This window comes from Ascaphus truei, chromosome 22 (assembly GCF_040206685.1).
Source record: "Ascaphus truei isolate aAscTru1 chromosome 22, aAscTru1.hap1, whole genome shotgun sequence".
NCBI classification, from domain to species: domain Eukaryota; kingdom Metazoa; phylum Chordata; class Amphibia; order Anura; family Ascaphidae; genus Ascaphus; species Ascaphus truei.
In genome coordinates this window covers 20,282,826-20,300,244 of record NC_134504.1, presented here as the reverse complement: position 1 = coordinate 20,300,244, position 17,419 = coordinate 20,282,826, and the positions used below count along the sequence as shown (strand labels likewise).

The window sequence follows — 17,419 nt, the reverse complement described above, 5'->3', positions numbered from 1 at the left end:
TTTTGAGAACTAGCACAAAATTCTATTACTGAGAATTGAGGGGGGGTTGGTATCTGTGGAAGTGAATGCATGATCATCACCCCTGCACGCATCATATACATCATTCACTCAGAAAATCAGAACAAAAAATGTCTGCGAGGATCAAAAAATGGCTGACTTGTGATCCTTTCCTTGTGACTCACACACACCCCTGGATGACCCCCTCCTCTCAGTAGAGGTGCAACACACTTCTGGATCAAAGTTTTGCTGCACATGACACATACATAGAGAGTGATGAGTACTGCCAAAACACATACAAGAGCATTCACAAGCCTCACTTCCAGGGAACCCATGGACTTTGTGATGTTTGTGGGTGCGATGGTGCTTAGTGTAGTGTTACATTGACCATGGTGATAGATATCTGCGATGTATAAGGAACACAGGCAGATGAGTATTGCTGACAAGGCTCCGCAATGCCTTTCCATGACAATCTTGTAATCTCTCTGTGGGTTATACCTTCGCAGACCCAATGGTGCATACATCTTAAAATTCTAACGTAAACGCACTCTAAAAGAATAACAATATTGAGTCTTTGATAAAAAATGAAATGTTCTGATAAGACCAGGCCTCAGCCTGGTATCTTATTTTCCTCGTAGGTTAACGGTCAGGGTATTTAATATTACCCATCAAAACGTTAACTTGATGCGGCTGTGCTTTACACTACCGACACACTTTATTGAAGTGTGGTCGGTACCGCAAGCCGGGAAATCTCCCGGCTTGCTAGTGGCCGCCCCTCGGCATGCCGCGCGTCATAGACGCGCGGTCACGCGTCATCGGGAGCGTGCGCCCCCTGCACGCGTGTCCAGGGGCTCCCCGAGGGAGCCCTGGTGTCCCGCGATCGCGGGACAGCGGCAGGGGGTTCCGGGGGACCCGGCGGACCCGGCAGCGGTAGGGAGAGCGCCCCGATCGGAGGGCGCTCTTCCGCTGCTTCGGCGTGCGCCCGTCACACTCGGGCGCGCGCCAGGCTACTGCTGCGGCACAGAACGGGCAAATGCTCGAATAAACTGTGCCGCAGCAGTAGGTGACTTTGGTCTTTGGTGGAGCTGGGATGAGCCTTACGTGAGTTACGTGAATCCAAGAAGAAATCTCGGACACTTTTTAATTGCAGTATTAGTGGTGAGAAGTATTTGAAATGGTCTTTTCATCTGGGATGAAGTGTGCTTGCGTAGGAACTACTTGACCTTTAACTCCGTCTCGCATAGGTGCACTTTTATCATACCTTATGCCTAGAGAGACTCAAAAATATAGTAGTTGCATACAATACTTATTGTTTTATTACCAATAACATGGTCCTTAATTTGTTCCTTTGAACTACTGATAGCCATAAGTCATCCCATAAGTGTCCCATAGGGAGATAATTTACACCTAGGAATAAATTCTTGTATCAATGTGTTTACTACTGTCTTAACATCCGCATATAGACAGAGGTATCCCCTATTAACGCTCCTCATATTTAAAACTAAGCAGCTAATGTGGACTTGACTGTACTACAATCTAAGTTCCTAAGACTTTGGGCCTCAGCCATTGCGAAACCAATTGCTTCCATAATCAACTCGATCCTTTCTGCAGGCCATATCCCTAAGGGAAAGTGAACAAAGGTGAAGAATAAGTGCGCAACTACAACCAATATGGACGTGAAATAGTGATTAGTGATATAAATGTAAATAACAAGGTGACCTGATAAACTTCGAATAGAGATGTCTGCAGCTATGGCACCAGGGATGGCTCAAACACCCCCTAATGAGAACAGAATACACAAAAAACACATTGCACAACGCTCATAGTGCATTAAAAATTATAATGTGAACCCACAAATAAGGTAAGTATTAGGCGTACATTAAAACAGAAATAAACAAGCATGTCACGGGTTAGTGTTACCCATGCACCAATCGGAACGGCAGTGAAGATGTCTTCAGTGTAAACACACACCGGTCCTCCTGTCACGGTCACTCGATCTCAGACTGTGTCCTGGATCGTTTCCAGCACGATCGGATGCAGTCCAGCAAAGCTCGTAATGCAGGCAGTGTCCTCAAGCCAGGCAATCTCTGCAACCACACAGCACACGCTGTTCAGCCCGCTTGTCCGGCCTTCCGGGTTCGTGACGTCACTCAGGAGCGACAGCGCGTCGCGGTCTTCCCAGACACCGTGTGAGCCCGCAGCGGTGTAGTGCAGAGTCCAGAGTTCATAGAACAATAAAATACTTTATCCAACGCGTTTTGAAACCTTAACGGTCTCTTCATCAGGGAATAATTGGTCTGAAATCGATGCAGAACTTAAATACCACACGCCTCCAACTGATAGGCTCATCAATTGGAGATTTTGGCCAATCCAGAGGAAGCGGGGAGGAGTCAAATGGCTGCATGGGTCACAGCCACAAACACGTTGCTACGGGCAACCATTGACAACAAAATGAACTTTATTAAACAAACAAAAATGTATTAGTGAGCAACAATCGGGCAATGGCTCTAAAATGAAGAAAAAAAGTGTTAAAAACATTTTAGAGCCATTGCCCGATTGTTGCTCACTAATACATTTTTGTTTCCCTGTGGGATCCTAAAACACACGAGGCGGCACTCAATCCCACTGAAAAAGACCCCTCTTTCATTTAAACATCTGCACAAATTGTTGATAATAGTACAAACAGTACCATTCACTGGCCAACAAAATATATTTATATTGTCTCTTTTCGTTCTCTGTATTCATTCTTTATTATTTTTGTCTGCAGACACACAATCTTTTCAGAATTTTTAGTTTCCCATTATTTCCCTGTTACAATAATCAAATTTAATTGACCTGTACAATACTCCTGATACAATAATCAAATTTAATTGACCTGTACAATACTCCTGATACAATAATCAAATTTAATTGACCTGTACAATACTCCTGATACAATAATTCATTTTAATTGATCTGTACAATACTCCTGATACAATAATCAAATTTGATTGATAATGTACAATTTAGCATTACAATAATCAGCGCACGCTGATTACGTACAACTCTTTTGGCATGTTATTATTCTGAATAGTGTAAATATGCAAATAAGGACCTGTCACGAGACTGTTCCCCAATTATATATTCTCACCATAACTATACCAAAGATCAAACTTGAATTACTTCAGCGGGTCCAACCCAGTCCTGATAAACTTATACTTTTATAACATGGATACAGAGAGATACAGATCAAACCTTCTAAACAGATATCCATGAATAAACTCACTTGGTATGTTAATGACAAGACAGAGCAAATATACAATCAGGGACCCGTCCTGCTCAGACAACAAAAATATATCACAACCCAGGACGGTCTGAAAACAATCCCTTAAGCATACAAACACTCCCTCTCTTCACCAAAACACCAAAGCTTTTAACGGGACTCTCACTTTAGCCCCTAACAACTCTTATACTTTAAAATGAATACAGGGACAGAGAATAATAAACTCACTTGATACAGGTTTTCCGTCACTCAGAGAAGACACCATTAAGGGCCATCTCTCTACACATCACTCAAATCAATTTTAAACTCAGGCTTTCCTCCAAAGGTGCCTTTTACCTTGATTCTTCTGAGCGCTCAGGTTTGAGTGACCGAGGAGTGGCTTGTCCAGGTGCTCTGCATCCGAGATATTGGAAACCATCCTCTGTTACCATCTGTTAAAGTTGTAAAAATGTTACAAAAAACATTTTAGTTATCAAATTAGTTTATTCAGAGTGCACACAGTAGAGACGGCTTCAAAACAAAAAGCTCTCTCCCAGATAATACGGTATGAGATAGATTTATACCCTAAAAACTAAAGCTCCACCCCTTTATGGGGGGCATGGGTGTCACTAAATATGACATCATTTTGTAATACATAGCATACTAAAACTGATGTAATTGTGTAATATATAATAATACTGGATAAATGTACGTAAGTTAAAAAATCATTATGGGGTTAAATGTGATGTTTCTGTTCTGCCACCTGGCATATGAGTATGAGAAACAAGTTCACTGTAAGAATCTGAGCTTATTTTAGACTGCTAACAAGGCTTCTCATAATTTCTTGCCTGTTTACACTTTCATTTGGAGCTGATTGGATGAGGAAATTCAATAAGCATCAGCTAGCAGCGAAAACATTCCATTCTCTGTTTCTCATGTTCGTTCACACAGATTTCCTCACATAGAAAGATGACCTAAAAACTTACAAAGACAACACAAAATGGCGGACTAAAATAGTCAAACAAAATGGCTTCTTAGATCCTAATGCTGTTTACGTCAGACCCCCTAATGTCTCAACTTTGTCACCGTTCACACAGATTTTAAACACAGCATGGGACTAGCAAACCAAGTACAAACCACTCAGACATGTTTCATGTCATTTCCCAGAATCCCTTGCTGCAGTGGTAGCACTGTATGCGAGGTGATAATGGTTGAAAGGCAGGGTTGCAGACCTGTCTAAGACATGTGAATGTGCTCACAAGTGATATTCTTTATTGACTATATGTATGTATGTGTGTATATATAGCCATATAAGCTGAAGATATTAGACGAATTATAAAAATAAAACAGAAGTGAGTGTCTAACTAAATAAAAAATTAAATGTTAAAACAATACACATCTATATATGAATGAGAATATAATCACATTGAACCAAATCAAAAGTCCACATAAATGTCCGTGAAAAAATATGTGAATAAAATCAATATGAATCCAAAGCCGTGACTTCTCCACATCCTCTCAAAGGATGAACCACATCCGGAATGAATCTAACAGAAAAAAGAGAAGAGAGGCACGTGCCACATAGCGTTTGTTGAGATGTATTACAGTACATCACTACGTTGCCACGAACGGCTTGTGTATCGAGATACTAGTCTGTTCCAATTGTGGTTGTGGTTTAATTGGATGCAACTTTGTATTATTTGTGGCAATCCATTCCATTGCCTCTTTGACATTGTGGAGGGTTAAATATTGGGAACATTTGTTTCTACACTACCCTTGGAGGTCCAAAGTGAAGATTCCTGACGCAGGAGATGTTACAGATGAGAATCATCTCGAAAGAGATTGACTGACAGCATACCCCAGCAGCGAGGCTGGTAGCTCGAGTACGGTGGCCTCCACCAAGGATCCCAGCCCAGTCCTGAAAACAACCCCCAGCGGGACGTCCCATGGAGAGCCTGTCCTGGTTTCCTCGGTGCCGACAGCCAGGAGCGGCGGACATCCCTGTGCACCAGCGGAGCTGCGGCAGAAGGATGGCCGCAGCAGACACCTCACCACGGTCACACTCGGTGACTGGTAAGCAGTCGGCTTGCTGGATTCAGATGCTGCGGTAACCCTGGTACGACCTGATATGGTACGACCAGAGGAATTGCTCCCGGGACCCGGGATGCAGATCACAGTGGCGGACAGAGAGTCACGATTTCTACAGATTGCCCGAATCTTTTTGGATTGGGGGGAGGGACAGGGTGTGCGGGAGGTGGGGGTTTTACCTGGTTTGGATGCGGAGGTGCTCCTCGGCAACGATCTGGGTCCGATGACCTGCACCTACGATCGGGTACCAAGACCCACTGCTGTTGCGGCAGTCACCCGGAGCCAAGCGGCGGCGGCTCCAGTCCCCCTGCAATCAGAACCAACGTTAGCGTAAGTCTCTGAGGAGACCGGGGAGGTAAGCCTGGCTCAGTCGCAGACGCAGACCGACTTACTGTTTCCCCTTACAGTACCCCGTTCCCCCGACATAGATATGACCAGGGGGTGGCCAGAAGTAGGGACCCAGTTTAGGGAGGCAGTGTGATCAGACCCCAGCCTGGCCGGTATGAGACTTTGGGCGTCCGAGTCTCAGGCAGGGGAGGGCGCTGATCAATACCTATGGCACCGGGGACTCCTGTATAGAGAAGCGGGGATCCCGGGGGTAGAAGAGGGAATGACTGGTAGGCGACAGCTAGTAGTGCCCCAGGGGTACAGACAGCAACTGTTGCAGGTAGCCCACTCTATTCTGTTAGCGGGACATGAGGGGGTCACAAAGATGAGAGCCCGGCTATTGCAGCGTTACTACTGGCTGGTGGCGTCCTGGGATGTGGGCACGTTTTGCCGCTCCTGTGACGCCTGCCAGCGGGTAGGTAATAGGGGAAACCTTCCAGAAGGTAGCCATGGATATTAAACTCTACCTATGTGAGTTGGGACTCTAAGGACTCTGTACACACCCACTTGGAACCGGGAAATCGAGGAACTGCTTCCAATACCACTGACGACATCTGATCTGGCGTTCTGTGTGGTGCACGGGTAACATAACCGCTGACATGCTTGTTTAAATTTTCTTTAATGTACACACAATACTTACCTTATTGAATGGTTGTTTTAATATAATTTTTAATGCACTATGAGCGTTGTGCGCTGTGTCTTTTGTGTATTAGCCATGGATATTGTAGGGCCCCTTATGATTCCTAGTAGGTCAGGGAAGCGCTAAAACCTCACGGTGGTGGATTTTGCCACCCGGTACCCTGAGGCGGTAGCGCTTGGCACCATTGACACCAGGACAGTAGTGGTGGCGCTACTGAACATTTTTGCTAGGGTAGGTTTCCCTAGTGAGATCCTAACCGATCAAGGGTTGCAGTTCATGAGTGAACGATTTGTGTCTCTGGGATGCCTGCGGTGTACAGCACCGGCGCACTACCCCTTACCATCCCCAGACAAACGGATTATGTGAGAGGTTTAACGGTACCCTGAAGCAAATGCTTTGGACCTTTATAGAGGCGGAGGGGAAAGACTGGGAGATTCACCTGCAGCACTTGCTGTTTGCATACCGAGCGGTACCGCAAGAATCTACAGGCTTTTCTCCCTTCGAGCTACTATATGGCCGCAGGGTACTGGGACCTCTGGACCTATTCCGGGAGGGGTGGGAGGGGGAAGCTACTGATACTGATGCTTCTGTGATCCAGTATGTATTAGATCTCTGAGACCGGTTAGAGATGCTCATGGGGGTGGCCCAGGACCATCTCAGGGCCGCTCAGACCAAACAAAAGGAGAAAGGAATTTGGACGAGCACTGCTGTGAATGAAGGCTGGAGGCAGGGTGCAGGAAAAAAATAATAACTTTATTCAGGCATACAAGCCCAGGTAAAAGCACACGAGGAGGATCCTCTGACGCTTTTCGTCCTTATGGGACTTTTTCAAAGTCCCATAAGGACGAAACGCGTCAGAGGATCCTCCTCGTGTGCTTTTACCTGGGCTTGTATGCCTGAATAAAGTTATTATTTTTTTGCTGCACCCTGCCTCCAGCCTTCATTCACAGCAGTGCTCGTCCAAATTCCTTTCTCCTTCTACTTCTACGTGGGTCCGAGGCACGTGACGGCACATGGGCCATCCAGTCCTCCAGCAAGGGATACACAGCGGTATACAAACACAGATGAAGAAAGAAGTGAGTACAGACTAATCCTTCAAGTCGGGGTTCCAGGAGGTTATACTTAGCCCACCCACTGCGGGACCGCCGGGTAGAGCTACACACTCACCGGACAGGTTAGACGGCTTTTCCCTCCTCCCACCCTCACCTTAATTACTGTGGTTGCTGTGTTATGGCTGTTCCCTTTATTATGCAAGGACTTTGAATTTCATTGATGTCACTTCATTAGGATGATGTATACCATGTGCCAAGTGCTTATATAGTAAAGTTATGCCAATATGAATGGTTGCACTGGACTGTTTTAGAGCATCCAATTAAGGGAGTTTCCCTTACCTACCAGACCAAACAAAAGCAATGGTATGACCGTAATGCCCGTAGCAGAGAATTCATCCCAGGTCAGCAGGTGCTTGTTCTTAAACCCACTCGGGAGAACAAATTGATGGCTGCCTGGTCGGGACCATATCCGGTTCTCCAAAAGATGAATGAGTACAACTATGTTGTACAGGTAGAACCAGACCGAAATAAGACCTATCATATTAATATGTTAAAGGAATACAGAGCTCTGAGTATGGGAGCGGTGATGGCCATTTGTAGCCCACCGCTGGAAGATCCGGCGAGCAATGTTTTGTCTGATCTACTAGGGGAGCCTAGGCAGGGAGGTACTGTAGAGCAAGTGGAGATAGGTCAGTTGAGTGTTAGGCAGAAGTTAGAGGCTGGGGCCATGCTAGAAAAGTATACGGCTCTCTTCACTGACATGCCAGGGAAAACACACCTCACAGACCTGCGACCTCTGAATAAGCACGCTTACAGAGTGTCAGCGGAGGTCAAGACGAGTATAGAGAGGGAGATAGAGGAGATGCTGACCCTTGGGGTAATTACTCCGTCCCAGAGCCCTTGGGCTAGTCCGGTAGTCCTAGTTCCTAAGAAGGACAAGATCACCCGGTTTTGTGTGGACTACCGCTTGCACAACGCTGGGACGGTCTCAGATAACTCATCCATGCGGGGCATGGGATAGGCATTAGATGAACTCGCGGGGGCAAGGTATCTGACCACCATGGATCTGAGCAAGGGGTATTGGCAGATCCCACTGACCCTGGAGGCTAGGGAGAAGTCAGCATTCATCACTCCGAGTGGTCTCTATGAATTCTTAGTGATGCCATTCAGGATGAAGAATGCCCCGGCTACCTTCCAACGCCTGGTCAACCGCTTACTGGAAGAATGCAGAGTTATGCAAAGGCTTATCTAGATGACATTGCTGTCTTTAGTAATTCCTGGGAATCCCATTTTGGACATATAGCTGCGGTGCTAGACAGGATTAGGGAAGCAGTCCTAGGCACCTCATGGTACTAAAGGAAGTTTGTCCCACAGTACAGTGCCGTGGCCAAACCACTGACTGACCTGACCAGAAAGCGACAGCCTGTGCTTATTACCTGGTCTCCTGCCTGTGAAACTGCATTCCAGGATTTAAAGACTGCCCTTGCCGGTGCCCCCATCTTGGGTGCCCTGGACTATTCCAAACATTTCCTATTCCAAACTGATGCTTCAGACTTTGGTATTGGGGCTGTGCTGAGCCAGGTGGGGGAGGACGGCAGAGAGCACCTCGTGGTGTACCTCAGCCGTAAGCTACTTCCCAGAGAGGTGGCATATGCTACCATTGAAAAGGAGTGCTTGGCAATTGTTTGGGCACTAAGGAAGTTACAACCTTATGTGTATGGGTGCTCTTTCACGGTCATTACTCACCACAACCCCCTGAGTTGGCTGCAGAGAGCCTCTGGAGAGAATGCCAAGCTGTTAACGTTGGAGCTTGGCACTGCAAGAATTTGACTTCACTATCCAACACAAGAAGGGTAGTGAGCGCAGCAACGCAGATGGACTATCTCATCAAGAGAATCCCTCTGAACTTGAGTTCTCCAACGGTGTCACCGGTGACCCACTTCCCGTGAGGGAAGAGGAGGTGTAGCGATGGAGGGAGGGTTGGCCCGGTAATAAAGAGGTTACACCCCAGATGGCCACCCCCACTATCGTATGGGAGGCGAGGGGTTAACTCTTATAATGTTTGTTTGTGTTTTTATTCCCCTGCCTCAGTGCAAAATGGGTTTCCCCCTGGTTACATGTATTTCTCCCCTTACAGTGAATGCACCAAACACATACCCTGGGATCAGGTCGGGAGGGAAAGGGTGACTTGTATTTAGATGTTTATGGCACTTTGTTCCCCTTCCCGCCTTTTTTAATCCCCCGCCTTTTTAATCCCCGTTTGCAGCCCGTCCTATAGGTCGCCATTGGCGCTCCATGCAAGTCTATGGAGATTTCAAGGGTTTTGGCCTGATATCAAAGAAGACCAGCAGATGGCGCCCGAGAGGATGAGCGGAATTTCTCCATTGAAGTGAATGGCGTAATGCCTTTCAATGGGGATTCCTTGAGTCCTCTCTCCAAGAATGAGTTGGCTGCCGGCCCAACCGCAATCTCCGAAAGTGGATACAATTTCAATAAAAGAGCTTTTGATCGCTGAATTGGCGTGGGAACTTGGTCACGGCCAAGTTCATTCATATTAAAATTGTAACTCCGGTCCTTGGGCAGGTAGCGGTCTAATTCTTTTTGCCCCTAGCTCAGGGGAACCTCGTTACTCGACCCCAACAGGGTCTGATGGGCAATGGCCATGAGAAAGTGTCGCAGCCGCCACGAGGGTCGCCCCATTGACCGCAATGGCAGAGAGAAGCCGCTTGGTTTTAAAACACCAAGTGCGAAAACCTAAAACCCATATCTCCGGTTCGGTAAGGACTACAAGGCTGGGATGTGGCCACCATGCAGCCACTGCTCCGGCATGATTGCATAGCAATTTCTAGCCCTCTCCGATCAACCGAACGGAGTATGGGTAACTGTTACAGTGTGGTTCTGCCATTGACTTCAATGGCGGAGAAATGCAATTTGTAAAACATGTCGTTTAAAAATGTAATATTGTATCTCCGGTTCGGCGGGTCGCAGCGAGCTGAAACTTGGTCACCATGTAGAGTCCTCTCCGGCATGAGGGCCTGGCAAGTTTTATTCCGCTCGCAGTTTTAGCACCTATACATAAACAAGTTTATGCTCAGCCAAATGCCATGGGGCTGAATGAGCATATGAAGGAATGAGAGCCAAAGGCATGACTGCAGGGAGGGAGGTCATTACACATGAACTGTACTAATGGGATGTAACGAAATGTGCGGCAGGTGAGGAACAACTGAGATTGATCTTATCATTATCACTTACAGCGCGGCGTGCGCATGCAGGTAGCATGCAGCGCGCGCACCACCCGCGTTTTCACGGAACCTGTCCCCCAATTTTGCGTCCCGGGAGCTGAGCTTGAAGTCCAGAGTTCTGCCTCCCGGCAGTGCGGCGCATTCGCGCGGATGGAGCCTTGCGTGTGTCCGCCATAACGCCACGTGATGTATCTGGGGGGCGGAGCTTAGCCCCGATCCTGACACAGGATGGATGCCAGAGGATCAGATTCTGCTGAGATTTGTTGTTTTTAGGGTTGAACCAATTGTAGCTGAAATCCCCAAGAACTAGCAGCACATTCTTCACCTTCAGAGAGGAAATTGAGCCAAGAAAGTGAGTGATATCAGTCAGGGACTTTAGGGGGGAGCTAGATGCCAGCAATCAAGACAGGCTTAGAAAAGGGGAGGCAGATTTTCCCAACCAGGATTTAAAAAGAGGGTGTGCTTGGGGGGCAATCTAGCATCATAAATTGTAAGGTGTCTGCAATATAAAATAACACTGTTCCTCCTCTCTTTGACCTATCTTTCCTAGAAATGGAGTATCCCTGAATGGCGATATTTGCATCAAGGGTTTTAGGGGTTAGCCATGTTTCTGAGAGAATAATGGCTTTGGGTTTATGCATAAAGCACCATGCCCTTAGTTCATCCAGTTTGGGCAGCAGGCTCCAGATATTTATATGGATGACAGAACTTTTTGGAATTTGAAGGAGTTATGTGACAGAGTTGAAAAGGGAGGCCTGGGTTAAGTTCAATATCCCCTGCTAAAGAGAGTAACAGTATAAATATAAATTTGAGTATGAGATGTGTGAAAAGGGTGAATGGGGCTCAAGTGCTACGTCTCATATGTATTTTTTCCTTTATGCAATAAAAAGATCAAAGAAGAAAACAGTTTGTGGTGTCCATGAACAATAATCCTGTTTGTGACGATAGCTTATCACAGGGTGTAATTTACACCAAATACTGGGTTTGAACTGAACGAGGCTTAGATATAATAAAGTATATTTATTCCTTTGGATAGGTGAACACACGAAATAATACAGTAACAGACAAGAAGTACACTTACTTTGGGGATGGGGGATGAGAAGTATGTTGCATAGCAATTCTCTCGCAATCAGGTAACAATTCAGATGATATCAGAAGACAAAGGATAAAGGGTGGACAACAGTTTATAAACCTTTTGTAACCCTATCCTTAACATTAAGTACAGGTGATTGGTCTTCAATTACCTCTAGCCACTCATTAACGTGGGAACACATTTTGATACATGCCCCCCTGCTAGCTGGTACATGCGCATTAGAACTCTGGGGTCTCATTTCTGTAGCTCCTCATCTGCATCAGGAATGCCAGCTAGTCTACCAGATTGGATTCTGGGCAGGATATTCTTTGTTGTAAGGTGTTAAATGGGACACTTAAAGACTACTCTGGTTTGAGTAATCTCCGCCCTCATGTAAACAGTGGAGGTGACAAAATCCTTTGAACAATACTTAAGTCCTAGACATTGGGTCGCCTCTCTGGCCATATGCTACCCTGGTATGCAAAGGAATTTCCTCTGGGTTTTATCCCTGCTTTGGGACACAGTATGAAGGATAAAACACAAACATATTAAAATATCCGGTTCCATTGGGTCCAGCAGGTCCAAACTTCCCAGTTCTCAATGCCGGAACTGGGACACCCTATGGTCCAACTTGCGACTTGCTACGACCTTCGGAACCGGAGTTACACAAATACACCTTAAACCGTTTCCTGTTTTAATACAAAAAACTCCGCTGTAAATTAAATCACGGTTTTTCACTAAATCCCCATTGAAAACAACGGACTCCGCCGCCATAGACTTTCAATAGCAAACTGCCGCCGTTGGCGGCTATGGGAATCCGCCGCCATAGACTTTCAACGGGGCTGCGCCGCCGTTTAAGTCAATGGGGGTTTTCCGCCAGAGCCGGTCAATGGAGATTGGCCGCCATTGGAGTCTATGGGAAAAGTCCCGAACTTTCAATGGGTCCATACTCCGTCGGGTTGGTCCAAGAGGGTCAAGGATGGTTCTGAAGCGATGCCGGAGCAGTGACTACAGGTACCCCAAACCCTGATCCTCTGGACCCTCCGGAACCGGAGCTATGGATTCCCAAATTTCAGCTTTTGACACTTAGCCGTTTTCTTGCGCTGTTTCTGCCGCCGCCATTGGAACCTATGGCGCGACCCGCTCTTCTCGGTTCGACCCTTATCGGGGGTCCAGGATTTGGGGACCCGGTTGTGGTCGAGTGGGGGGAGGTCTAGGAACTAGGGGCAAAAATAATTTTATTTCTAGGTGCTCTAGAACTGTTTATTCCCACGCCACTTGTCGTTGAACTTGACTGCTAAGTGATCAAAGCTCTCTTATTGAAAATGTATCCGTTTTGCGGTTTGGACGGCAGCCAACTCGTTCCTGGAAAGCTCCTTCGATGATTCTCCATTGAAGTCAATGGGCCCATTGACTTACAATGGGAAACCGCCGATCCTCCTCTCGGACGCCCTCTGCTGGTCTTCACAGGAAACAGGACCCAAACAGCAAGATTCGCCATTGAAACACATGGAGCCCCAATGGCGGCCTATGGGACCCTGCAAAATGGTGCCTGAAAAGGCAGGAAAATTACACAAAGGGCTATAATCACTAAATAACTATTAACCCTTGTGCTCCCGGATGGATCCTAGTGTGTGTGTGATGCAGACACTGATTAAACCAGATATTACAATAAAGCATGGGAACAGGGGAATACACATTTTCATGTCATAACAAGAGTTAAATCACATGTCTGGACCTCAGCCCAGTTAACCCCTTGTCTCCCTGGTGAGGTCAGGGGATGGCCAAATGGGGTGCAACCCCTTTAATACCGGGCCACCCCCTTTCTCCCTCTACACTTGTCCAGAGAAGCCAAAGCTAATGATGGGGGCAAATTTCCCTGAAGGTAGGGAGTGGGATACAAAATGATTCCTCCCCCCCCCCCTTTTCCTCATTGGGATAGCCCCTCCAGTCATGCAGTAGGTAAAAGCAATGGGTTACTCACATAACTTCACCACGAGAATCTTCCGGCATGCAACTGCATCAAGGTCCAGAGAATTCCAAAAGAAAAAGAGGATCAGCGTACAGCACCAGAGCAACAGGTCTTGGATAATGAAAAAATATTTATTGTAGCCGCATTTAAAAGCGGAGGGTGTAACCCCTCTTATGCGTTTCGTGCGAGTGCACTTTATCATACCCTTGATAAATGATAAAGCGGTGGTTGGTGTGCTGGTTTTCAGAGTTCTCCATCAACATTTAGTAGATAGTGGAAGGCTTTTGAGTAATCCAGAGTGTATGATGATATTGGGTGTGGGTCAGGAGGGACAAGTTTGTAGTGGATAGAGAGAGTAACATTTCCATGAGGCCACAAGAAAGAACAGAGTCTAGATAACTAGCATGTTAATCATCAGAGGTAGGTAACATTGCATGAAACAGTTGTGAGCCAAGTGAGTGTGTGCAGAGTAAACCACATAGGTATGCCTTTGTGTTTTGCTGTATTTGCAATGCTAGGATTTGTAGAGGGATTTATAAGGGGAGGTGGGGGGATGAGAGAGTTGTGTGCAGTCAAGTGTTGGGAAAGGCTGCAGTAAATAAAGTGTACAGGGGGGGGGTTAAAAGTGCTTGCTAACAAGCAAGGGATAATTGTTGTGGTCAGATAAGCTCACCATTTGTTTCCTTGTGTAGAAGAGTTTGCAGAAAAATGCAGTCCCTAGTCCACCTCTAGTCAAACTGGTCCAACTATATATTTTCTCTTAAAGATGGTCACTTTAAGATGCAGCATTTAAAATGCTAATGCTAGCCTTAAACTGGTGTAGCCCTTGTTCCCCCGTACCAGGGAAGGAACTACCAATGCTGCTATTACCTGTCAGCAACCAGGAGGCCTGAGCCTCCACCCCTGGGAGTCTGGGGTGATTCTGATTTGCTTCAGTGCATCGCCTCCACCTGTAAGGGATCGAAACGTGGTGGGATAGGCCCCTTACAGGAATAATAATACACACAGGCATGTATATACACTGGCGACACACTTTATTCGAGCTCGGCTAGTCCCACGAATTCGGGTATACCCGGGTGTATTGAGGTTTGTGACTGTTTTCTGCCCGAGTGCATTGAGGTATTTTCCAAGCAGGGATTGAAGCATTTTATTCCCGCTGGCTGCAATACTGCACAGTATATATATATATATACTGCATTACAATTCATGAATTTATGCCATCTGGTAGACACGCGAAGCATTGCAGCCTATTAAATCCTAATCATTATCATTTAACAGATCAGCCGCCCGTCAGCCAGGCATGAACCCAGGCTGGGAAGGCAAACGCAACGGGGCTTGTCAGAGGTGAGGAGCGGCGCATTCCAGGTATCTGCCAGGTACATACTGGGTATTTGCCCGAATAAAGTGTGTCGGTGCAGTAATAACAACCTTTACTGAACACAGTACCCTGTACGCCACAATATCTCAAAGTCCCAACCTGATACCACCAATGAGTGTCCTCCAAAATACATAGAGTGCTTGACACCAATACCCTGATGTCCTTTTCCCCCAATGTCAGGGCCCACCCAAAAGTGTAGGAGATCGCGCTATCCCGTGGAGTGTTGCTGCACTTAGTTGAGGTACCTGCCGAGTACTCCAGTACTCGGTGTGGCCAACTTAGCAACAGGGATCCGCCGATCCAGCCACGTCGTCCACTTCTGCGTTGGGTACATTCCAGCGTGGCTAATATCACCGTACAGGATCTCTTACAACGAAGGTGGGCTGGTCCCAGACCACAGGCTGCAGTCACCGTGCGTCATCGTCACTGTGTCCCTGACACTAGACAGTAAATGTGGAAGCGTTCCTATCTAAGGGGCCTTCCCTGCAGCAATCACAAGGTACTGTGAGTCTGGGCCTAAGGGGGAATATACTAGACCTAGTGGCTCTGAGACATTACCTGCTAGATCCATGTCCCTCTTCCGACTGCATGGTCCTGCTGAGCGTGCCAAATGTATCAGTCTAGTGCAGGGGGATTCTAGGAGCTCTATTGGCTGCTGTGGGCCATGTTTTGTGCAGCCCCAGGGGCTGCTGGGACTTGTAGTTCCCCTGCGGAGCTGTGGATGTAATGGCCGTCGCTTGCACTGTACTGTGCATGTGCAAAGTGTACCAAAATGGCCGCTGCTACACTGAGTGTGTTCTGCGCATGCGCGGCTCCTACTGCGCATGCGCGGCATAAACAAGATCGTGGACACCGGCGACCCGCTCACTGGTTCCCTGCACCGCGCAACCTCACAGCCGTCCCCTCACGCAGCCCAGTGGTAAGAGGGGGACCTGGCTACACTGGTATCAGATGTATACATCTAAACAGTCACATGACCCTCCCCCCCAATAAAACTAACTGTTACAAGCTGGGCAATTAACGGCACACAATTAACAAATCAACTTTTGCTATTCTAAACATACCAGAGATCAATAATACAGACAGGTTGGGGTGGTGCTTTAAAACAGGGGAAACGATAAAAGTGAATTGGGTCGCTCTCTTTAAAATGGGGTTACATATGAATCAGTGGGTTAAACCATATGTCACTTGCTCACAAATGTACCCTTCATGCAGGTGGTACATTGGGATGGATTGAAGGGAGATATTATTCGTTTTGAGGGTCCATGTGTGGAGAAAAGTGAATTGGCTAGATAACTGTGTATTATCCATTGTCCCATATACAGGTCACGTGCTCACAGGCCTGCCATAGGTAACATGAGTCAAATACCCAAATGAATTAATTTTATGTTTTTATAGAACCAGTAGCAGGTAAGTTGTAGTATATCTTCAACTATATTTGTCAATTTCTGTCAGAAGGGCTAGTAAAACATTTCTTTACGACGGATATGTTATTTGACCAATATCAGAGAAGGTGAAATCACAATAAGAGCCCCAACTCCCAGCTTTACATGACGGATTTTCCTTTTCTTATTGTCAGGTTTTCCAGCGGTTGTACCGGAGCGGTTAGAGATTAAGTCAGAGAAAGAAGAATTGAACACTGAGGATTATCTGACCTCAATAAAGAGTGAAATAGATTCATTTCCTGTTGGTGGTAAGTAACTTTATATCCTCATTTGTCCTAAAAATGGACCGAAATGTCTAAAATTCTGAGGAAAATAACAGTAAAGCCTGGATACAATTATAAGCTACTGTACATGTTCTAGTACTGTAAAAAACAAACACACATGATTTGTCTAATGTTATATTGAAAGTATTATTATCATTATTTAGGTTTCAACATTGGTAGCACCATAAGCTCCAACATGTTTTCTGCACTCAGGGGTAAAAACACTCCTCACTCATGGGTTAATAATAAAAGTACAATCAATTACTTATCCCTTTTCCTTATGCATCAGTATACAGTATTTCTGTATAGTGATAGCATGTTAAATGTTTTGTTTTTGAAGGGAAACTTCTTTGCCTTGTAAATTATCATAAGGAAAAATGTCTGTGATGGAACGAAAATGTGTAATTGAAGTGACGTATTCTATGGTGCGCAGAAGAGTGCGTCGCAGCATACATGCGCTGAAGCGGCGGTCGCAGCGTGCAGAAGCGCCCGGCGACCCCTGAGATTTGTAGTGTTTCTCTAGCGGGCAGGCTTTCTGCTCCCTGGGTACCTTTTTAGCTTCCCTCCCCTCAGCGTGTCCCTGGTCCTTGCCTCACGGCACTCACTCACCTGCCTGGAAGCTTGTGTGCGGCTCTGCCGGGT

At 46.4% G+C, this 17,419-nt stretch overlaps 1 protein-coding gene across 4 annotated transcripts in view; it reads left to right on the top strand.

Moving 5' to 3' along the window:
* Window positions 1–17,419, top strand: part of LOC142472489 (uncharacterized) — a 377,773-nt gene that overhangs the window by 149,093 nt on the left and 211,261 nt on the right. For all 4 annotated transcript variants that reach the window (XM_075579536.1, XM_075579535.1, XM_075579537.1 and 1 more), the window contains one exon: window positions 16,649–16,762. In XM_075579536.1, coding sequence (XP_075435651.1) covers window positions 16,649–16,762 — 114 coding nt within the window. The remainder of the gene's footprint in view (window positions 1–16,648; window positions 16,763–17,419) is intronic.